Source organism: Cladosporium halotolerans (genome assembly GCF_011745625.1).
Source record: "Cladosporium halotolerans strain TM138-S3 chromosome Unknown Sca2, whole genome shotgun sequence".
NCBI lineage: Eukaryota > Fungi > Ascomycota > Dothideomycetes > Cladosporiales > Cladosporiaceae > Cladosporium > Cladosporium halotolerans.
Window position 1 is genome coordinate 1,216,869 of NW_027191453.1, and position 21,827 is coordinate 1,238,695.

Below are 21,827 nucleotides of genomic sequence, written 5' to 3' on the forward strand. Positions count from 1 at the left end.
CGACACGACGACGACGCCTTCGCAGCAACCGGTGCCTGCATGATGATCATCACATCCTTACTGCTCCTTCGACCACGCATTATTGCCGTTCGAATGATGTCTTCACAATAGCGAGTCTCCAGACGCTTACATTGCAGACATGCTCATTCCTGGTCGACATCGTCATGTGCAGCCCCTTCAACTTCTGCGATCTCTTTCTCCGACAACAATGTTTTGCCTTCTGAAACACGTCCCCCCGCCCCACCAACCTTCGGACTGCCACACGGGACTCGGGTCTCTCGCTGCGATCCGCCGCTAAATCTGCCTTGGCATCGAGCAGCTCCGAGATTAGAAACAGCTTACTGTACTGCCGAAAGGTACTTCACAATTGATGGGCTGAGCATTGTTACATAGGCATCTCGCCAAACTCTGGGAGAGATCGATTTAGTCGCTTCAGGCTAAAACTACCATCGATCAGGCCACTGCCTTTAAAGAAAGCTTGAAGCCACAACAGGGCCTATGCTGTCGAAGATTGTGAACGGCCCTTCTCTGAGGATGGCAGATCGAAGACGCCTTTTTCCTAGCTTTTGGTCTGACTTGTTCACCGTAAAGGATGATGCAGCATCTTCTCATTCAAGAACAATCATACTCGAAACTAAAGATATAGTGATTCTTTGACGCATTTCAGGCACCTGATGGTAAGGCGTTCATCCGTGGAGCTACCTTATGACGTAGCCGCGCGACCAAAAATCCAACAGCCCACTCATCACATCAACAGTCTACACAGTCGCAACCATAAGAACCAGCAACAGTTGTACTCACGTGCATACAATAATCCTCACTCGCTTCTCGGCCTACACATATACAGCGAAAAGCCTTAGACCGAACCTGCACCTAGGCTCGCCCACACCTTGACATCCCAACATCCAACATCCTCCAAAATGCCCTCCTCAGACCCCAAACCCGTCTCGATCCTCTTCGTCTGCCTCGGCAACATCTGCCGCAGCCCCATGGCCGAAGGCGTGTTCCGCTCGCTCGCCGCCTCGCACCCCTCGATCGCGCGCATCGACTCCGCCGGCACCGGCGCCTACCACGCCGGCGACAACCCGGACCCGCGCACCATGTCCGTCCTGCGCGCGCACGGCATCAAGGACTACAAGCACAAGGCGCGCAAGGTGCGCGTGCCCGCGGACTTCGAGGAGTTCGACTACGTGCTCGGCATGGATGGGATGAACGTGGAGGATCTGAGGGATATGGCGCGCAGGAAGGGCGTGGGGAGTGAGAGGGTGAGGTTGTTTGGGGAGTTTGGGGGGAGGGGGATGGAGGAGGTTGGGGATCCGTATTATGGTGGTGGGGAGGGGTTTGATATTGCGTATGAGCAGGTGACGAGGTTTTCGAAGGGGTTGTTGAAGGAGATTGAGGAGGCGGGGAAGAGGTGATTTGGAGAGGGGGGATTGTATACGGGAGCTGGAATTGATGAGATGGTGTAGAGTAGGTTGTGGAGTGCAGGACAACCGGACCGTGGTTGAAGTCGTCCGACAAGATGAATCGGACCTCAGAGATTAAGGCTTGAGGTCCTGATATTATTGCTTGACGTCAGGCGAGATGCATCCCGAACGAGAGCACGTAATTATGAGGTCCTGCTAGGCACGGGGCTTTCGCTGGAAGATCAACAGGGCTGTTTCTTGCACTTGCAGTATTGGAGATGCGAGGGAATAATTTCGCGAAGAGAGGTCACCGCAAGGCCGACCGTGTTTACAATGAGGCTGAGTCACTGATCGTGAACAAAGATAGACATAGAGCCATCTCATCAGACCATATCAAAAGCAAAACTTGAAACTGCATGAATCACTGACTCGCCGGCGCAATTCTGAGGTTGACAGCCGCGATCGTTGATATGACTCTGACGTCTTAGCCTAGTACAGCCAGAGCCCCGATCCAGCCCTTCGAGAATCATCTCCAGACAGAGGCCATGTGATGACGGAATGGGGCACCGCATGGCCGGTTCTTGGTGGTGCGAGCGCACAGCAGAGATGCGGTATCCACCTAGCCGCAGCCACCATGGGGCCAAGCTCAAGACAGCATCTTCAGCGGTGCCTGGACCGCCTTGCGCTGGGTGGTGAGGACAGGTCGTGTGCAGTAGAGAGAGAGGCTGCAGACAGCTTCCTCCGGTGAACGAACGGCCGGCGTACATAGGCGCAACGGCCCAGGAACGCATTTGCGGCACAGCCAGGGGCCGCGTGGTTGCGGGCGCTCTCGCCTGCCGACTCCAAGGGCTCGCTGCTTGGCGGAGGATGTTCGCCGCCGTCGTCGCCCTCTGATTCCAGGGTCTTCCCGGCGACGTCACCGGCGGGCTGCCAGCGTGACCACCTTCGCTCCAACCGACGACGCCGGCGCTGCTGGCGCAGACGACGCCCATTGGGACCGCGAGACACGCCTGGCCTGCTGACTGCCCGCCGACTGCGCCCAACCCCCTGCGCCGCCGCGACACCTTGCCATACTCGCATACAGATCTGCTGCTCGCAAGCCTCTGCCCGCCCGCGACCGCGCCCGCGCCTCCGGTCCTTACCAACACGAGCCGACTCCACAGCCCACGCACGCACGCCCACGCTCCAGCCCGCCCTCGCCCGTCCAAGCCTGGCACACCTGGTTCCGAGGCCTGACGCTGCCACTCGACTGCTCTAAGCGCAGCGCATACACGCCTCGAAGCCTGCTCCCAGCAACACCGTGCAGCTCACCACCAGGCCTGCAAGCACGCCAGCCAGGACAGCCCACGAAGCTTCAATAGCTGCGCCGCACGCAGCAGTGTGCCCCTCGCCCGCCCGCCAGTATGCCTCCACCCCACCAGCAGCCTCAGCCGGCGCGGCAACAATATCACTCGACTGGCCTCTCACCTCAAAGTTCAGCCGCCCCGCTCATTCCCTCCGACCAACAACGCCAGCAAGACGACCGCACTTCAGCAGAGGCCGCCAGCGAAATAGATCCCAAGACTGGCAGACGGCGGCTGTTAGGCTCAAAAAAGGCGCACGGCCAGGTACCTGCCGATCAAGATAGTCGCGCGATCAACACTTCGGAAGCTCGCCCCGTCATGTCAGATACATCTGCCGCCATGCCCGGCGCACTCCCTACGTCGCCTCTGAAAGAGCCTCCTGTGAATCTCAGACCTACCGGTGCGCAATCCATGCCTGTCTCGCCTCCTCGACAACATCACAACGTTATGCCTGCGCCTTCACCCGCGAGACTACGATCAAGCTCGCCGCGCATGCAAAGTCCAGCCTCGAGCGAGATCTTCGAGCGCAACGTGCAAGAGCCTCTTCCTATAGCGACCCTTCAAAGCGAGCTGTCCCCGGCACACATACCCAACCACGTCTTGACTGAGGACCACATCCCCGCCGCACTCGAGGCCTCAGCCGAAGCGATCACCAGCGAAGACCTGAACCCTGACGAAGTGGAAATCGTCACGGCAACTTCACATCAACCTGCCGCCGCCTCCCTCGACGCCTCCCTCGACGCCTCCAGCACCGCCGACATCGCCTCGCTGCACGCCCACCTTCCGGCCTCCCTCGCCCACCAATCCTCAGAAGGCTCAGAACCCGCCTCCCTCAACGCCGCCTCCTCCGGCTTCCTCCCCCCGCCCTCCGCAGCCGAAGACGACGGCGCAAGCAACTACGGCGCCCTCGACCCCACCGACGTCCGCCGCCTGTCCTTCATCTCCTTCGCCGACGTCGTCCAGTCCGAGCACGCCCACCCGCCCGCCAGCGACATCGCCGGCAGCCGCGACAGCCTGCACATCGCCTCCCTGCCCTCCGCCGTCCACGACCGCACCGCCTCGCCACTCCGCTCCCCACGCTCCCCCAGCTCGACGTACTCCGGCGGCGGCGGCGTTGTCACGCCACCCTTAGCTACCGCCCACCCGGCGCTCAACGCAGACCAGAGCCCCGTCCGCAGCCTCCAGGGCGGCGCCACAACCGCCGGCCCGCACGGCGAGCTCACCATCGAGACGATGCGCCAGGCCGTCCGCAAGACCGCCAGTGGAGATCTGAGCGGTGTTCGCAGCGCGGGGTTGAGCCCAGTCAATAGCTCGGGGGGTTTGGAGGATGCGTTTGCGAGGCAGAGTCGGAGTCGGACGAATACTTAGAGTTATCAAGACGAAAATGAATATGAACATGAACATCGGAAACGGTGGAGGATCTAGCGGTGGACGTTGGATGTGGAACGCGGGCACGGGGAGAGAACGAACGATATCCCGCCGCCGAGGGCAGGCGATGGCTTTCCCTTTTTTGGATTTTTTTCATTTTTGCTGCGCATCTCGGCTCGAGTCGCATGGACGAACGGCGGGCGCAGCACCAAGCTATATCTACGGTATCAGACCGAAAAAATCTCAGAACGATTGAATTTGATGTCCCATAAGTGTGCTGGGGGTGTCGAAAAGCTTGTGACGTGCGTTGTCTTTCGGTGATTCTACTAGCTGATCCAGATTGCATCGAAGTTGCCAGGGCGGAGGATAAAATCATGTTAGCCCGCAGAGATCGAAAGCCGTGGTTTCGGTTCGATGCGGGGAGAAGTCTGGCGGTAAGCATGTCGGCTTTGTGAGTCCTTGAGGGTGCTGTGATTGTATAAGGGGACACGGAGAAAGAGGGGTGGTGTGACGTCGATTTGTTGGGATATCTGATGAGGAGAGGGGGTGTAGAGAGGCGATGACGGGGTGAAGGGTGATGATCTGGGGGTCCAGAAGACATCTGGGCCTTGTCAGGTGTTCGGAGTAGAATGTGTGCGGATGGCTATGGTTTGTTTCTTTGGCACTTTTGCTGAGGGGTGTTGTTTGTCGCTTTTTTGCAGGGTTGGGTATAGTGGGCCTTGCGCTTGTGCAGAATGGAGAAGCAAGCCTTGAGGTCTGGACGTATGGCAGCCCCAAAATGGTCTGGAAGACGTATGGTTCGTAAGGTGTGAGCACGGAACGCGAAGGACGGAGGCTTGCTGTGCATGGCGGCTCGGAGAGATTTGGGTGTTGTCTAGAGCGAGAATATCTCGGTTGGCTCCGACGGTGGAGTAGCCGAAGCGAGTACGGCCGTCCATCATCATCCAAAGCGATATGACATGCCGGCGTTCCGTAGCACCCTTTTGTCAGTCAAGTTATCACCAGCCACGTCATAGCACGCGATCAAGAGACTGACAGTAGATCAACCAGCACAATTGCATGAACAAAAGAAAGCAACACTCTCTCCATTCCTACTCGAAGGCACGGGCATGTTCTCGAGGGACCGTCGACCTCTTTACATCCGCTTTGCTTGGGGAGTATATGTACATCTTTTCGCATCTGCTCCCGTGTCCTTCCCGCATTGCTTCCTCCCTCCCATTTCATATACACGGCTCCTTCCTCGACTCCAATTCTATGCCATTGCAACTCCTTTACGCCTGGCCAAGGGCCTCGGCGCGCTGGTCCTCCAGCTTGGCGTAGAACAGATCGCGGCGGCGGACGGCGGGGACGTGGTAGCCTGGCGGTGAATCTGCGTTAGTCTCTCCTGTTCGTGTATTCGCAGCTCTGCCGGCTCGGGTTTGCTCGAGGTGTGTTCGTCCGCTCTCTTGGGAGAGTATGTCGCGTGCGAAGCCGGCGCCCGGGGAGGGGATATAGTTCTACATACCGTACCACCAGAAGTATCCAGCAGCGGTACCGAGACCTGTTCAAACAAGGTCAGCCTTTCTGTTCAACTCAAACTTCATGCTCTCTAGCCCTTCCGCGGCTCTCAATGGGTCACTCCCAGGAGCTCGAAAGCGCGCGCGAAAACGTACCGAAGGCGACCGAGAGGTCAAGGACGAGGCCGCGCCTCAGCATGCCGGTGATGGGCTTGATAGCCATTGTAGCGGAGCGGGTCGTTGGAGGTGTGTGGGTTGTGGGTGGGGTGGGTATCGCTCGCGCTGGCGCTTCTTGCTGGCGATGCGAGCTCGAGAGTACTGCGATGAGGTCTCCGGGACGGGCTTGGCGGGTTTCGGCTTTCGCCGGGTTGGATTGGCTGGTCCATAACCCCAAGAGGGCTGATAACCCTAACCCTACAATTGTCTACTCTTGGGCCAATCAGCGTGGTTCATCAAATCCCTCAGACCACCCAACCCTAACCCTTGCATCACCTCGCGTGAGTATTCGATGCTCGTACCTCAGGTGTCTATTGTATGAAAGATTGAGCAACACAGTATGTTGATATTGGCCAGTCATAATAATCAAAAGGTGGTGGACTACCTGAATGCTTTTGTTCACAACCTTGCACAATGGATCGAACGCAGTGCGGTAAGACGTTTTCGGCCCACAACTGGGTTGCCGGGGCATCTATTTGTCGAAGGTGTTCAATTGCCGTTGAATGTAAGGAAGTTCGCCTCGAGAGAGACATCAAAAACAACGCAGAGTGCCTTTACTCTCTGACACCATTTTTGCAACGGTAGGTTCGACAGTATATCTCTAGCCGAACCAATGGCAAGATCACGAGACCTACTATTTTGAGAATTTACCGTAGTTGGGCCCCGAACCAAGACACCATCGCTCGGCAATCAGAATCGCGGCTTTGTACAAGGACCGTAGATATGTCCTTCAATCATGTTTGATCGACTGGCTCATTATCTTTTGGCCTGGAGCCTGGATGAAATGTCGCTGGCTGGTGCCGCTCGCAAGATTCGATGACGGACAAAATGCTATTGCATCCCATCATAGAGTCAATGCCCACCGTACAGGACATTGATGCAGGTATTTACAGCAAGCGTCAATTTTTCGCTACCGAGCCTCAGTGCCTCGTGACCTTCTAGGTGGCCAGGTAGTATTAGGGCCCAATGGCTATCCTCATGATGCGAATCTTTCAAGAAGCGTCTTTGTTGCTGATAGAATACATTTCGAGCGTACATGTAGTGAGTCTTACACCAGAAGTCCTTCACGCCCCTTCAGGCGCCATCGACCTCGAAATTCAGGTCTCTCGCTCAAAGACCCTTGCCTGCCAACCGCCCGGAAGGCAGCGTCAACGCCATGCTATGCCATGCGATGTGAAGCCCATATAGCCATCCATCTTTTGTGACCTTATTGTACAAGATAATAAAAGTTTCCACCACCCTTTCAACCCTCACACATCCCTCCCCCAAAGCGCCTTCCTTGTCTGTCTGTCCTCCCTCGCCTCCGTCTTCTTGCGGCCCCACCGGCTCTTGATCTCCGCCAGCTCCCTGTCCCGCTGCTCCTTGATCTCCGGCGCGCAGCAGCACAGGCTGACGAAGTACTGCGAGCACTGGAACTTCTCCGCCAGCTTCACCCGCGTCCACTGCTTGGGGTTCTCCGCCCGCAGGCGTCGGATCTCCTCCACCTGCGCCTGCGTCACGTGATACTTCTTCTCGTACGGCTGTCGCACGGGTGCGGGCAGTTCGCTGGAGTTATTGGGGTGTTGCGTTCCCGAGCTGCTGCCGGGGGTGGATGGGGGTTTTGCGCTGGTTGTGGGCGCCGCGAAGCGTCGTCTTGGGTCGTTGGCGGGCAGGAATTTCTGCGGCGTGTGGTAGACGTTGGGCGCGCTGGAGGGGGGGTTGAAGACGATGTGGTCTTGCGTCTCGGTCGCCGAGGGCGCGAACGAGGCGTCCGGTTTCACGCGGAGCGCTTTGCGTGTGCGGCGGAAGGAGGATTGGTATCGCCGGCAGGAGGTGCAGATCCATTCTGTGGAGGGCAGGAGGGAGGGCCGTATCGAGCCATTGAGGGAGGAGAGCGCCATTGTATTGACGGCGGAGCTGGGTTGCTGCTGTCTGTTCAATTTCCTGGGCCCGCTGGATGTTGCTCGCTGCTCTGGCTCTGGCGCTTTGCGATGCGAGCGGCGGGCTTCCCCTTTCGCCGCAGACTTCGCGAGTCAATATGCATGCCTCAGGCACGAAATTCTACACATTCGACTGTCCGGCGAACACTTTATTTCAGTACAAATGATGACCTGGAAAATACTAGGTAACACTCCTTTTCATAATGCACTGGAGACAAAGGGCGCTTGCTGGTGGTTCAAGAGCAAGAACTTAATCAGTCGTTCATTCTGTTGCAATCAGAGCAAGACATCTGAACCATTCCTCACACGTTCTCCAATGGAATCCTTCGACCTAACGATGCCACAGTATGGCTGCCTAGCCACGTTTTAAAGCAGCATTGACAGTGGTTCAAGCGACGGGTGGGTAATCATGTGACGAATGGAGGATCAACTCTTGTCTAATAATAGTTCTGTCTGTCTTCTCTCGATCAGATCATCGTCATTTGACGACACATTTGCATGGCTCACACGGTCAGACAGACAGTCTTCAAGACTCGCGCGTTCACGTATTCGTGGGGTCAAAAATGACCCAAAGCTATGTCGCGCACCCATCGAATGTTTGGCTGCGACAGAATATTTCCGCCGACCAGGAAACCAGTCAAGACCACATGGCGCCATTTTCTTGACAATGACCGCAAATTTTCTGCATGATAGCGTGGCTGATAAACGTATACCCTAGTTTGTGTCTTCCTTTGAGCGATGGAGGAATACGCGGCCCTTAGTCGGTGCGCTTTAGCCACGGCGCACTGAAAGCCGCCGAAGTGGTGGAGATTCGTCGCAGTGCTCGCAACCCATCCTCGCCATCCGTTGAGGGAAGGAGTATACGTGCCGGCCTTGACGCAGATCAGCTTGCATATCGCGTGATGACCGACGACGTGAGCTTTTGAAGTTCAGGAGATCGAAGGCTGAAGGAACAGCCTAGATGTGGGAGTCTTTCAAGAAGAGCAAAGATCAGCCACGGATAGGTCGGCGTGCTTGGTTAGGGCTAGCTGGAGCTTGTCTCCCTAAAATGGTGATTGCGTATGCCAACGCGCGCAGGTGGAAGAAACAATGATGTGCGTGATTGCCGTCCAGGAAGAAGGCCGGATGGCGACCACTGTTACAGTTGTGGTGTCACGAGCAGTCAGTGTTTTTTTCGAAACAATCGAGCCATCTCTCGGAACAAAGTAGACGTGCCGTCATGACCTAAGCAGCTCTCTGCGCAAATCCCAGGCAGCCTTGCACGAGACAGGGTCCACCCTCCTGAGATCGTTTTATGCGCCCGCTTCGTGCCTCCAGCCCCGGCCGCGTCACCTGGGGCTGTGGGCCAGCCTGTCTCAAACATACAACAACCACTTGGACTCCGATCCCACACCTCTTCAACACCTCACATCGACACCGCCCAGTCGATACCACCATACGAGACACCTTCACTATGTTCAGCCGTTCGGTCGGCCTCGTCGCCACCTGCAGTGCGCTGGGCGCCAGCGCTTTCCTGCTGCCTCCGGGTGCTCCGCTGGGATCCGGTCCTCACCGTGGGCCTGGTGCCATCAACCCTTTCGCCAGTGCAGACCCCAAGAATTACGTCCTTGAGTTGCCTTGCTCTTCGTGCGCATTCCCGGCAGCAAAGCCCGAGGAAGCTGTTGCGGAGGAGGGTGATGATGTTGTGACCATCCAGGGTGGCGCTAAGAACCTGGTCCTCAACTTCACGATCTCCGAGGACGGCGAGGTGCTCAACCTGAACAATGTACCCATCTACCCCGTCCAAGCCGGCTTTGATGCTCTCGGTGCCGAGAAGGCACACTCCTGGATCGTCAACCAGCTGCCAGCATCAAGTTCCATCGAGGAGCTGGAGGCCGATGAGACCAAGGGAACCCCGCTTCGCATCAGTGGTGCAGGCACCAAGATGTCGCGAGAGAAGAAGATCTCCGCCAGTGGAGATGAGGAGATCATTCCCCTGGAGTTCCAGATCCTCAGCTTGAACGACCAGCCCATGACTATCGACGAGGTCGCGATCCAGCTTCTCAAGATCGAGGGTGGCGAACTCCTCATCCTCTCGATCGAGCCGGCACACAAGAACATGCTGGACCACCTGCCGATGACCTTCGGCCCACCGCCGCCACCGCCCCACCACCACGGGCACCCTGAAGGCCCTGAAGGCCATCCGCCCAAGTCATGCAACTCTCTCCCCGCACCGCTCTGCCGCTTCCTCCACGCCGTCGACGAGAAGTTTGAGGCCGCGAAGAACAGCAGGCTCGGAAAATTCACTGGCTGCGGCGGCCGCAAGCCTGGCCACATCATGCCGGGTCACATCAGGCCTCACTTTGGGCCTCCGGATGCTGAGGGTAACCGCGAGCTCGAGAGTGGCATGCCGCATATGCGTCCTCACGGTCCTCACGGCCACAAGGGTCCTCATGGTCCCCACGGTCCCCACGGCCCTCACCACAGACACGCCCTCGCGCACGCCTTCTTCAAGGGCGTCGTCGCCGTTCTCATCCCAGTGATGGCAGGCATCTTCGTCGGCTTGACTGTCAGCATGGTTGGTCTGCTCGTTGGCAAGCTCATCAGCTTTGTCTGGGTCAAGTTCGTGCGCGGTGGCAAGCGTGGATATGCCTCCGTCGCTTTGGACGAGGAGGAGGCGGACAAGAACGCCGTTGAGCAGGAGCAGCATGAATACGCCGAGGCGCCGCCTGTCTATGAGGACGCCCCGCCGTACGAGGCCAATGAGAAGGAGCAGGCGTAGATCTGTCGCGCACAGCGACGACATTCAATTCGCATTTCGGAGCCCCTCGAGGCATTTTCTAAAGGACAGGGACAGCTAGGCCAAGCTGGGAATGGAACGGCGTTATTCTTTTGATACGATGGTTTCCTTTGCGTACAGGATAGGCGATGTAGTATAGCTACCCCGAATTCGAATTCCATATGTTACACCAACGGAACACTCATCTGTTCACTGAAAGCATTCCCAAAGTAATAAACGCTGACCGTGCAGTCGTGAAGAAACCCCTACGCGCCCCTCGAAGCTCCAAAGCTCCAGTCGTGGCTTGGCACGCGCGCGCGACTTCCAACGTCAATCAATCAACACCAAAGCCCAGCAACGCTCCCCCCGGAACAACCTCACCCTGCCGCCGCGCACCCTGCGCCCTCTCCTCCCTCCCCCTCCTCTACGAAACCAAACCCTCCACACAACAATCATGGCCGACCTCCACAACACCCCCATAGTAATCGACAACGGCAGCGGAACGATCCGCGCAGGCTACGCCGGCGAGGACCTGCCCAAGTGCTTCTTCCCGTCTTTCGTCGGCCGGCCCAAGCACCCGCGCGTGCTGGCCGGCGGCCTTGAGGGCGACACCTTCATCGGCAACAGGGCGCAGGAGTTGAGGGGACTGTTGAAGATCAAGTATCCGCTGGAGCATGGCGTTGTGACGGACTGGGATGATATGGAGCGGATTTGGCAGCATGTTTATACGGATGAATTGAAGACGTTGAGTGAGGAGGTAAGAGATACGATTTCTATTGCGGAGCTTGTTCCTACGAGGAGCGACAGTTGGGGAAGAGCTTGGATTGCTATGGGCGTTTCTGAACGCTTCAGGGGAAATGTTCACGGTTCTTTGGGCTGACTGGGAATGATTGTTATAGCACCCCGTCCTGCTCACCGAGGCACCATTGAACCCGCGGGCAAACCGCGACACCGCCGCACAGATCCTCTTCGAGACATTCAACGTACCCGCGCTCTACACATCGATCCAGGCCGTGCTCTCGCTCTACGCCTCTGGCCGAACAACGGGAATTGTCCTCGACGCCGGAGATGGTGTCTCCCACGCTGTACCTGTCTACGAGGGCTTCGCAATTCCCAACAGCATCCGCCGAATCGACATAGCCGGCCGCGACGTCACGGAGCACCTGCAAACGCTGCTGCGCAAGGAGGGGCGGGTGTTTCACACGAGCGCCGAAAAGGAGGTCGTCAAGCAGATCAAGGAGAAGACATCGTACATCGCTCTCGACCCGAAGAAAGAGGAGAAGGACTGGATGGTCGCTGTTGGACGCAACGGAAACACCAGGGTGACGGAGTACGCGCTGCCTGACGGTCAGAAGCTCAAGGTCGGCCCTGAGCGCTTCAGAGCGCCTGAGATCTTGTTCGACCCGGAAATCATCGGCTCGGAGTGGCCTGGTCTTCACCAGATTGTCGTCGACGCTATCAACCGGTCAGACATGGACCTCCGCAAGGCTCTCTTCGGCAACATTGTTCTCTCTGGTGGCTCGACAATGATCAAGGGCTTTGGTGACAGGCTGCTTCACGAGGTGCAGCGGCTGGCGGTCAAGGACATGCGCATCAAGATCTTCGCGCCGCCCGAGAGGCTGTACAGCACCTGGATCGGCGGCAGCATTCTGGCAGGGCTGAGCACCTTCCGGAAGATGTACGTGACGGTTGATGACTGGCATGAGAGTGAGTTGAGATCTTTGAAATTGAACCCAGTGACGCGGTAGTGACAGGTCTCGCTAACATTGATCGCCCGCAGATCCAGACATCATCCACCAGAAGTTCGCTTGAGCGCGCTTCGACGGACAATCGGTGGCTTGATGGAAGAAGTCACACGCCTTTTGATGACGACTGAACGACGTACTCTCCTATGACAATCCTCTCCAGTAATGGTCACCCGCCGCAATGGGAGGGAACCTCGGGAGCCCTACGCTGACTATACATCACGACCTTCCAATCGGCCGGCTCCGCACTTGGCACGGCCCTCATCGCCCGCTCCAGACGCCTGCCACGAGGCACTCGGCAACAATGCCGGAGTGGTACATGTTAACTTTCTGAGACGCCCAGAAGAGGAGGGACAAGTGTCGCGCCGTGTCTGGTTGCGAGCCCGAATAGGCGAACGAAACCTGGGGCGGCCAGCACTTCTTGGCCGCCGCGGGATGCAGGAGAAGATGGGGAATTGCGGGGAAGGTTTCTGAGGGTTCATGTAACGTGACGGAAGGGGCTAGGCGGCGAGTCCGAGGACCTTGCTCTCACGCGAGAGGAGGGTGGCACCCAGGTACCTTGCAGATCAAGACTTGACACGGCAGCCGCAGCGTTTGGCGGAGAGCTTTCTTGGTCCTGGATTGCGGGACGCCTGTCCTCGGCGTGGCTGGAGAGTACTGTACGTAGCTCAGCTAAGCACGCCAGCACCGTGTGCAGCAGCCTGAACGTGGATCCAATAGTCACGGTAGACCGTCGCAAGCGCCTTGTTATGATCTGCCATTTAGGTCCTATGCTCCTCGCCAGGAGCAGCGGCCGACGGTCATGCGGTGACGCCCCGACGTGTCAAGTCGCAAATTAACGCGAGACTGGCGTGCGATGGCACAAACACCAGCAGCAGCACCACCCCTCCGCACGCACGTCTGTCCGTCCGTCCCGGCCAGACACCGCCAATGATCCCCGCCAGCGCCAGTCCGTGCCAGCAGCGCGCGCTCTCCTCATCCGCGCATCGCGGAGCCGCGCCAGCGATCGCAGCGCGGAGCGGAGTCGATTACCCCCAGGAAATTGACGATGCGACGCGCCCGGCCCCATGCGCGCGGAGGCGGCACGGCTGGCGCGTTACCACGCAGACGACTTTGGCCCAAGTGAGGTTTCCATTACCCCCAGGAAACGGCCGTCCCCGCAGCCGCTGGGCTCGGCAAGCGGCGGGCGTGCGCCCCGTGACCTGCGGCGGCGACGGCACGTGTTTTGGCTTTGTGCGGTGTGCCGGGCGGGCGTGAGGTCAGCGGTCATGGGGTGTGCGGGTGATAGTCCTTCCAGCCTGGTGTTATTGCAGAGCGTTTAGAGTGTTGGCACGGCGTGGCGAGAGTTGGTCACGGGGTCGGATGGCCGGTGAGCAGGTGAGGTGGGCACGGCGAATGGCAGGCGGCTCTGCCTCGCACGCGCGAACGAGGCAGAACAGCGTGCGCGCATGCGAGGATCAGCAGCTCTGGAGGCAGATCGTGATGGCAGGGCTGGGTGTGGAGGCGGCGCGCAGAAAAATGCGCGGCCAGCGGCGGGCTGCGCGCTTGGGCGGCACACGTCGTCATGACCGAGACCCGCGAGACTTTGCCCCTCGCCGCTTGGCTGCCCAGTGCCGCCGTCTGGCCTCTCCACACGTAAGAGAGAAAAAGTTTTACGTTACCGTGCACGCGCTGCGACCGTTGCAGAACTCTCGCTATGCCGCTAACTGCAAAGTCGCTGCCGTTAACTGCAAGTACATCCAAACCCCGTCGCTGGACGTCCGCGGCCAAGCGTGCGCGTGATGTCTGCGGCCGCCAGCTGTGGATTGCCAGGCGTTGCCCCGGCCCTTGCGCCATCGTCTGGCTCGTCGTCGGTGTGTCAGCGTGTGTAGGTGTCATTTGCACCGAAATCTCGTTTTGCATCCCTTTGCCGCTCGTCGTCTGAGCTTATAAGACTGCCGGCCGCTCGTAGGTTCGTGAGGCTCTTTCCCTTTCGCATCGTCAAGCTTCACTCTGTCTATCACTCAAAGTCTGTGAACGACACTTAATCCTCGCACCTGCCAATCTCTCCAACTCAGGTCGTCGATCACATCAACACACCTTTCGACACTACTCGGTCTTCACACACTTTACCACCAACCCACCAACACAATCACACACACATCCACAACAATGTCTCGCAACTACTCCGTCACCGAGCCTCACCCCACCGTCCCCAAGTCCGGCACCTTCGTGCTCGGCGGCGGCATCGGCGGTGCGGGCAACTACAAGCGCTACAACGCCTCTGAGCTCACCTCCGGCCCCAGCGCCTCCGGCCCTCCCTCGCGCATCACCCTCAACCGCGCGCCCTCTTCCAACCGCTCCTTCCGCGTCGGCCGTGGCGGCGCTGGCAACTTCCACACCAAGACCCCCGAGGCTGAGGAGCCCATGTTCCAATTCGACGAGGAGATGCACGCCCGCTGCGAGAACAAGGCCCCCGTCTACCACATCGGCCGCGGCGGCGCCGCCAACTTCGTCAACGAGGCCAAGAACGTCCAGCAGCCTCGCGCCGTCGCCTCGGATGCCTCGTCCGTTTCCAGCGGCAGCAGTGCCGGTAGCGCCAGGCGCAGCATCGAGGGCGCCCTCGGCAAGTTCACTCGCAAGCTCTCCGCGCGCTCGTAGAGACTGAATCGTTGCTCTTTGCGCTTCAGCGATTGCATCGACATCCCCATTACGAACCTGGGACAATTCCACTCTTGACTTCATCATCTTGTTTCAACAAATCAGCGACGGCGCAAATCTCGGAGAGGCTGCTTTCGCACCCGACAAAAAAGTTCTTGGGTTTTGCTTTTTGATTTAATCATCTCTGGGGCAATCGCCAGGCCATCACGACACCTGGTCTTCCAACCTTTCTTCAACAACACACACCCAGCGAGGCGTTCGACGGATCGGATCAAACCAACCAATCAACAAAAGTTTTTGAAAGACCCTTCCGCCTCGCAGCGAGGGCTGCCTGGACGGCATTCTACCTGTTCTTGTTTCATTTTATTATCCACGATCACATTCTGATCGTGGACGGATTGATCACGGAGGAGGGATGCGGTGGTAATTACTCTGGCCATGGTTATGGCTGTAGCTTAGTTTCTTGGCCTTGCTTGGATAATGGCTACGGCTAGCTGTATCGATTTTCTCGATGGCGAGAACAATTTTGATCATCCAAACATACGCTCTTGTTCCTTTTCCCTCACTCATCTCATCACACAAGATGTCTCTCCATCAAGGTCGCATCGTCGGTCAGAGTATGCGATGTGCGGCTGATGTGGCGACGCAGTCAGCTTCTCGGCTGGGGATGCTCGATGCGGCCAAGTCGGCTGACTCACGTGATGAGTTCGATTTCGGCACCTTCTTCTCGACCCTTCCACGTGTCTTGCTGGTAAGTTTTGGATGAACAAGCATTCACGGTACCCTTGCTTCGAAGGCTAGGACCCACAGCAGATGAAACGGTGTGATGCGCTGATTCCTGCGAGGCACTTGTAGAGCAGAGTATTCTGCTACTTCGATACCCGCCATCAGATGCACCGAGCTGTGTCGTTGTGACACTCGCCACCATTCATCTCGCCCGAGGATTCTCTGATAACGACCATCCATCTCATGCGGTCCTCTGGGGATTTCGCCGTGATGGCCTGACGCGAAACTTCAAGCGCGTCCCCAGGTTGCGTACTCTCCTACGGGATGGACTCTGGCACCTAGTGCGGTGTTTCATGCGGTGCAGGGTATCTCAGCAAAGACATCAGGCACTTCGATCTCGTCTGATCAACAACCGAGTGTCCTTGGTAGCGCTCATGGTCATGCTGGTTGGCCTGCTTGGCTTGTCGTTCCAGAGCCCCTTTGCAACTTCGGGGTCGTTATCCTTTCCCTCTCTGGCCACCTGAAAAATTCCTCATCGACGAGGCAGTCGACGACACCGATGCGGTATCCTTCTCGAACGACGCCTTGACTTGGTCGGTAAGCCTCCACTCTTTCATGAGGTAGAGCACATATCGGAGACGCAAGAGGTCGAGCGAGTCTTCTTCCAGGATACCCAGATCTTCGCACTTGTACTTCGCGAACGGGATGTTGTACGTGTGGTCCAGCCGCACGTAGCGGTCTTTGGGAACCTTATCGCCCGGTCCGGTCTCTTCCAGAAAGATCTGGTCGGTGCTGCCAGGACGTCTGGCATGATCAGGCCCGAGGAGAACGATCATGTTGCGTGACGATCCACTCGCCACTGTCGTGCGCGTGTCTATGCGCACACCGTTGCCTTCTTTGTTCTTCGAGTCCAGGAGAATGAATTCTTTCACGTGAATCTCATGGTCAGTGTCTTTACCCGTCTCCGCCCAGATCTTCAGGTAGCGCCCTGGGGTAAACCAGTCCTGCTCCTGGTCAACAAACTCTTTTGGAGCTGAGGAAGTTGCACCAGACTGCGATGATATCGTCGACGACTCGTTTTCGTTATCCGCGCCAGAATCACCTGAGCCATTCATCAAGCGAGCTTTGGAGCCCGGCCTCCATTCTTGTCCGTTCGCTGGGACACGTCAGCTCGAATACTTATGGTGCATGAGTTACTTCGAGCTCGAGGAGGAGGCGGCATACAGCTATCGGCGTCCTTCTGATGCTTCTGCTTCCACGCTCGCAAAGGCCTAAAGCAGAACGACTTACACATGCTGTTCCCGAACGAGCCTGGCGCTTCGTTCAGGTTAATCTGTAGGTTGTCTCGAAATGTAATATTGGTTTGGTAAAAATTCAAGGCTGCGTCTCCAGGGCTGCTCTCTTGTTGCCACGTCCGCATGAGTTGTCGTGCGTCACCACTATCACCTTTCCCCGAATGCGCTCCAGGAATCACACGCGGCATGAGTCGACAGCATCCTGCAATGTCTCCTGGGATGTTTCGAAGCTTACACGGGTCACTGCTTGACGCAGAGAAGACATTACAAGGCTGGCAACGTGGCGAGCTGGCGAGCTGGTCATCTGACCCAGCTGCGCGCGGCTGTGAGATAACAATGCATGCTCAAGGCGACACGCCTCGCTTGCGCTTCAGCCCTCCAATCAAATCAGCAATTAGTCCACCACCTACATGCAACAGCGGCCCAGCTGTAACGCCTTTTTGTGGGCGTGAGTGCTTTATTTCCTGGCCACTGCGGATTGATCGCCCGAAGGCACTGCCGCTGGAGTCAAGGATCAGCGGGCTCCAGGTCCCGAAGTACAACACACGACACTGCGAGCCTGCGCCTCCCTCTTTGTTATAGACGGTCTACCACTTATTATCGCTTGAGATTGTAGGTCGGCAAGCTCTATCGATCACAGCATGCGCGTGTGTAACCAAACACGCCGGCATCCACTAGCGCTCGTCGTAAGAGATCGAGCTGAAGACATGAGCTTCCTGCTCCGGTGCCTCTCTTCACGATCACCGTGACTTGCCCAACTTGGTGTCAGCACACCCATGTAGGCCCGCAGGTTTTCCACCTATTCTTTCCCCGACCCTCTGGCAGCTCGGTCACACCTCTTCCCGCGTTGCATCACGAGATCAGCTGTCTGGAGCTGAAGTCGCCGGCCTGGCGATAGGCGTTGCCGCCCTCGCATCCGCCTTCACCACTTGCGTCGACTTTCTCGAATACTTCGAGCTGGGCAGGAATTACTTCTACGACTACGACATCGCTTGCACGAAAATCAACCTTCTCCACAAGCGGCTCAGCATCTGGGGCTGCGACACGCGCATACACCACCTCCACGACGAGCACCCTTCCCTCCGCGATCCGACAAAGCGCGACGTTATCGCCGCCAGTCTGCTCCGACTCAGCGCCATCCTCTCCAACACTGAGCTACTGCGCCAGAAATACGACCTCCGCCCAGTAACTCACGCGAAGCTCGAATTCCCCCGGCCCTCCAACCCGCACCGCAAAGGCCACCGCCACTGGCCACTGCACCTCCGCAAGCGCACCACCTGGTCCATCCGCGACAAGGCCAAGTTCGACTCCTTCATCGCCGACGTCAGCTTCCTCTTGGACAACATGGAGAGGATCACCGGCCACGACTCCGCGCAGGCCAAGGCCATGGAGCTCCTCAAGGAGACCTTCGAAACCCTAGACCCCAGCATCAAGGCCCTCCTGCAGAGCGCCGGCGGCAAGGCGCTCCGCGAGCAGGCCCTGGCCGTCCGACCACCGGCCTGGAAGGGCCAGGACGCCGCGAGGGACGGCGCCGCGACTGACGGGGAGGCCGGCGACTCTTCTAATGAAACGCCAGCCAGCGACGGGCCCGCCAACGAGCTCAGTGGCTTCGTGCAGAAGAACGACTCGGCCGTCTGGGCCTTCCAGGGCCGCATGGACCCGGCGGGCAAAGTTGTGCTACGCGATCTGACGCAGGTCAACAGTGGGAACACGATTGCGGGCTTCCAAGGCGCGGGGCCCTCGGATGCTGTGCTGAGGATGCAGCAGGCGGCTTATGAGCATGAGCAGAAGAAGTTTGAGATGATGAATCGGAAGTAGGAAGGTGGGTGTCTTGGGGGTTGAGGTGGAGAGCGGACAGTACGGCCATTGGAGTTGTGCAGAGCTTGATCTCTCATGCTTGCTTCTGGTGCTGCTTGGTATCGGGTCGCGGGTTCTTTCAGACTTTACGAAGGTGACGATTCCACACTACTATTTTGTATTTTTCACGGACTGATTAGCCGTTGCGAAATGGAATGAGTGACCCGTTGATGATCGAGAGCTCCGTCGAAACTCTCCAGACCCTCCTGGGACAATTCATGGTCGCGCGAGCGGAGTGCCCGCCGATTCGACGCCAACGACTATTGATGAGTATAATCCGGACCGTAATTCAGACAGAGTTGAGGAATCCAACTCAGGCTTTAGATCATCTTTCTGTCGCGTCTTCGTTGGAACCCGAAGCCGGCGCATAGCTAGATGAGTAGACAAAGGATCAGACGGCTATCCCTCTTCGGCACCCCGACCGAGCAGTTCGTCGATCATTTCTGGATCTCCCTTCATCAAGGCAGTATAGAATGGGGCCAATCCGTTGAAGTCGGCCTTGTTCGGGTCCGCTCCTGCATTCAAGAGCAGCTTCACCACGTCCAGATGGCCGCGGGGATGGCGCCGTGTACAGCTGTGCCTCCGAACCGGCTGCCCGGGGCGTCGAGGTGCGCGCCTTCAGCTATCAGAAGCTTGACTACGCCTGCTAACCCGAACGAAGAGGCGTAGTAAAGCGAAGTGGCAAATGGCGGGTACGACTTCCATTGGCCGTCGTCGCCGTTCAGGATCTGAACCCAGGACATGAACGTAGAGCGACTGAGAGGGCTGAAGAAATCCATCATGCCGGGCTCGATCGCTTCGATCTCTGGACAAGCTCTGGCGTAGTATGGCCATGATCTTGCGGCGTGATCGGCTAACGGATAGTTCGCAAGGCGGTCTTCATAGTCTTCGGCCGATTGACACGGACCTTTGGCGAACTCCTTGAATCTGAGATAGGCCAGACAAAAACGAGTCAGCTGCAGGTTGCCGGTATCCTTCGACAAAGCAAAGACACTGGTGCCAGGATTTCCGCGGATCTCATCAGACATAAGGTAATCTTTGACTGATTGGTGTGCAAGACTCAGGAGGCCTTGGGTAGAAATCGTTACCAAGCTCCCACATAGCGTGAGGACGTCTTGCGGCTCGTTCAGCCGATCTTCCTCGTCCAAGCATTCGCTGGTCAGATCTATAGCGATCGCTTCGTGAACTTCCTCTAGCGTCATGGCCGAGATTGAGAACGACAGCCAAAGCAGTGTCCTACGAACAAACTCGATGCACCCGGCCGGTATTCGGAGGAGGATCCGAGCATATGTTTCGTGAAGGCCGGCCGGTAACGATACCAGAGCCTGCCGGATTTGCTTGCCGGTAGGCATCGAAGATATCGTATCGAGCTGGCAGTGTGTCCACCTGAACATGCCTGCGGACTGACCACGAAGTGAGTCCAAGATGTCGTCTCTGAGGTTCGGGTTCAGGCGCTGCAGCCTTTCGGATGCCAATCGGTTCTGAATGTAGAGTTCGATGTCGTGACCCATCTGCTCTCCTAGGTCGTCTAGTCTCAGATGTGAGAACGAATCCAACCGCCTCTGAATCTCTGGAAGGTCCCTGCTTGTAACAAACAATCGGGATCGAGTCTGGTCCCGAATGGCTGTGAGAACATCGCATAGTCTATTAGTGTCTTCGCACTCGTCCAAGGCATCGACAATCAGAATCACGTCATATCGCTTTCCAAAGAAAGTGATCGCCTCTTGAAGTACTTTCGGAGTCGGTTTGGTGCTCTGCGGAGTTGCATGCGCTTCATTGAATGCTTTTTGAAGGCCTTCTGGCACGTCTTCTGATTGTATGCAGCACTGCGCTACAAGGGAGCCCAACGCATCGACAGCATCACAAGATCCCTGACGGCGGGAATCGCAGTAGAAATACGCGACAAGGTCGGACTGCGTACAGGCTTTTTGTTGCATAACGTTTATCATTTTGGAGCTGAGTGATGGCTGATCAGTAATAGTTACAGAGAAGATAATGATAGGCCTACCTGAGAACCGTTTTTCCAGCGCCGGCTATGCTCATCGATCAGCACGTAATCACTCCATTAGTACCGTGTATAATACTCACGGCCGCCCGAAAGCCAGAGGCCAGTCAATCTAAAGTCCGTGAATTGCTTGACTTCTTTCGTGGATTGGAGCCAGTCACCAGTCCCTGGTGTAGAGCAATCGAGCGCACTCTGGTGGCTGTCTTCTGTCTTAGTATGGCAGATCCATTGCAATAGCCTTCGAAAATCGTCATCTGATGAACATTAGCAGTCTATTCGTGTGCTTGCTCGCATGAAGTCGCTACCTCTTTGCGCGAGTTGCAAGGTCTCATCTAGAGATTGCACCCTGCATTCTAATGATGCGTTCAGAGATTGTATGCTCAGCAGAATCGTCCTGCGCAAGACCTTTAGTTCACAGGCTTTCCGTCTAGTGGGCTCACCATACACACGGCGTGTTCACTTACGTTAGATCTGCGGAAAGGGCCAGAGCCAAAGTCGACTTGCACTTCTCGAGCCTCTTTAGGTAGGCTTTCGCGTCGGAGTCCTTCAGCCGCCAGCCTAGACTTCCGATCAAAGCATATCGTCTCGTCCCAGGCTTCCCAGCGTACTTCGAAGGCAGCAAGAGCTTTCGCAGGGCATGCAGCTCCTGCTCGCAGGCGATCAGAGGAGAGCTGCCTGATGCACACAGCAGTTTCATGGCATCTCCGCTCTTAGTGGACGTCGCGTCTTGCTCGGCTGCTATCTTTTCCAGCCTTTCCAGCATAGAGCGGAGATCTATCACCTGGTCCAGGACCCGGCTAAGAGACCACGGACGGCCTTTGCGCGCCGCTCTGAAGTCGTAGCAGATGGTGATGACATCGTGCGCTGCTTGCAGGACGGTGATGATGTTCGCGCACAAGCTTAAGGGATCCATGATTCTTGCTCATGCTGGTAAGGTATAATCAAGTGAGCAATGGGAAATGCGGTACATTTACAGTTAAATGCCGTGGATATAGTAAGCAACTCTAGATGTGCACCTGTATGCACTGCGCCATGCTCCGTCGATGCCGACGC

The 21,827-nt window shown here is 57.3% G+C and overlaps 9 protein-coding genes across 9 annotated transcripts; 6 read left to right on the forward strand and 3 right to left on the reverse strand.

The window, feature by feature from the left end:
* Positions 1-920: 920 nt before the first annotated feature.
* Positions 921-1,418, forward strand: WHR41_00940 (uncharacterized protein; the record flags this gene model as incomplete). Its single annotated transcript, XM_069369546.1, has 1 exon — positions 921-1,418. One exon carries the CDS (start codon positions 921-923, stop codon positions 1,416-1,418), a length of 498 nt encoding a protein of 165 aa, XP_069233593.1.
* Positions 1,419-2,809: 1,391 nt separating this feature from the next.
* On the forward strand, positions 2,810-4,117 carry WHR41_00941 (uncharacterized protein; the record flags this gene model as incomplete). The annotated part of the gene is made up of 1 exon (XM_069369547.1): positions 2,810-4,117. One exon carries the CDS (start codon positions 2,810-2,812, stop codon positions 4,115-4,117), a length of 1,308 nt encoding a protein of 435 aa, XP_069233780.1.
* A 1,037-nt stretch (positions 4,118-5,154) lies between these two features.
* On the reverse strand, positions 5,155-5,946 carry WHR41_00942 (uncharacterized protein). The gene is made up of 3 exons (XM_069369548.1): positions 5,770-5,946; positions 5,622-5,657; positions 5,155-5,474 (listed from the first exon to the last, which is right to left on the reverse strand). Exons 1-3 carry the CDS (start codon positions 5,834-5,836, stop codon positions 5,389-5,391), a joined length of 189 nt encoding a protein of 62 aa, XP_069233592.1. The 5' UTR covers positions 5,837-5,946; the 3' UTR covers positions 5,155-5,388.
* Positions 5,947-7,079: 1,133 nt separating this feature from the next.
* Positions 7,080-7,709, reverse strand: WHR41_00943 (mitochondrial 54S ribosomal protein mL58; the record flags this gene model as incomplete). The annotated part of the gene is made up of 1 exon (XM_069369549.1): positions 7,080-7,709. One exon carries the CDS (start codon positions 7,707-7,709, stop codon positions 7,080-7,082), a length of 630 nt encoding a protein of 209 aa, XP_069233813.1.
* Positions 7,710-9,201: 1,492 nt separating this feature from the next.
* Positions 9,202-10,509, forward strand: WHR41_00944 (uncharacterized protein; the record flags this gene model as incomplete). Its single annotated transcript, XM_069369550.1, has 1 exon — positions 9,202-10,509. The coding sequence occupies one exon, from the start codon at positions 9,202-9,204 to the stop codon at positions 10,507-10,509; it is 1,308 nt and encodes a 435-aa protein (XP_069233815.1).
* Positions 10,510-10,866: 357 nt separating this feature from the next.
* Positions 10,867-13,212, forward strand: ro-4 (Actin-like protein). Its single transcript, XM_069369551.1, has 3 exons — positions 10,867-11,263; positions 11,406-12,213; positions 12,287-13,212. Exons 1-3 carry the CDS (start codon positions 10,961-10,963, stop codon positions 12,316-12,318), a joined length of 1,143 nt encoding a protein of 380 aa, XP_069233814.1. The 5' UTR covers positions 10,867-10,960; the 3' UTR covers positions 12,319-13,212.
* Positions 13,213-14,402: 1,190 nt separating this feature from the next.
* Positions 14,403-14,891, forward strand: WHR41_00946 (uncharacterized protein; the record flags this gene model as incomplete). The annotated part of the gene is made up of 1 exon (XM_069369552.1): positions 14,403-14,891. One exon carries the CDS (start codon positions 14,403-14,405, stop codon positions 14,889-14,891), a length of 489 nt encoding a protein of 162 aa, XP_069233595.1.
* Positions 14,892-17,619: 2,728 nt separating this feature from the next.
* On the forward strand, positions 17,620-18,730 carry WHR41_00947 (uncharacterized protein; the record flags this gene model as incomplete). The annotated part of the gene is made up of 2 exons (XM_069369553.1): positions 17,620-17,636; positions 17,695-18,730. 2 exons carry the CDS (start codon positions 17,620-17,622, stop codon positions 18,728-18,730), a joined length of 1,053 nt encoding a protein of 350 aa, XP_069233594.1.
* A 572-nt stretch (positions 18,731-19,302) lies between these two features.
* On the reverse strand, positions 19,303-21,687 carry WHR41_00948 (uncharacterized protein; the record flags this gene model as incomplete). The annotated part of the gene is made up of 5 exons (XM_069369554.1): positions 19,303-20,725; positions 20,778-20,802; positions 20,858-21,028; positions 21,080-21,168; positions 21,239-21,687. 5 exons carry the CDS (start codon positions 21,685-21,687, stop codon positions 19,303-19,305), a joined length of 2,157 nt encoding a protein of 718 aa, XP_069233597.1.
* Positions 21,688-21,827: the final 140 nt, after the last annotated feature.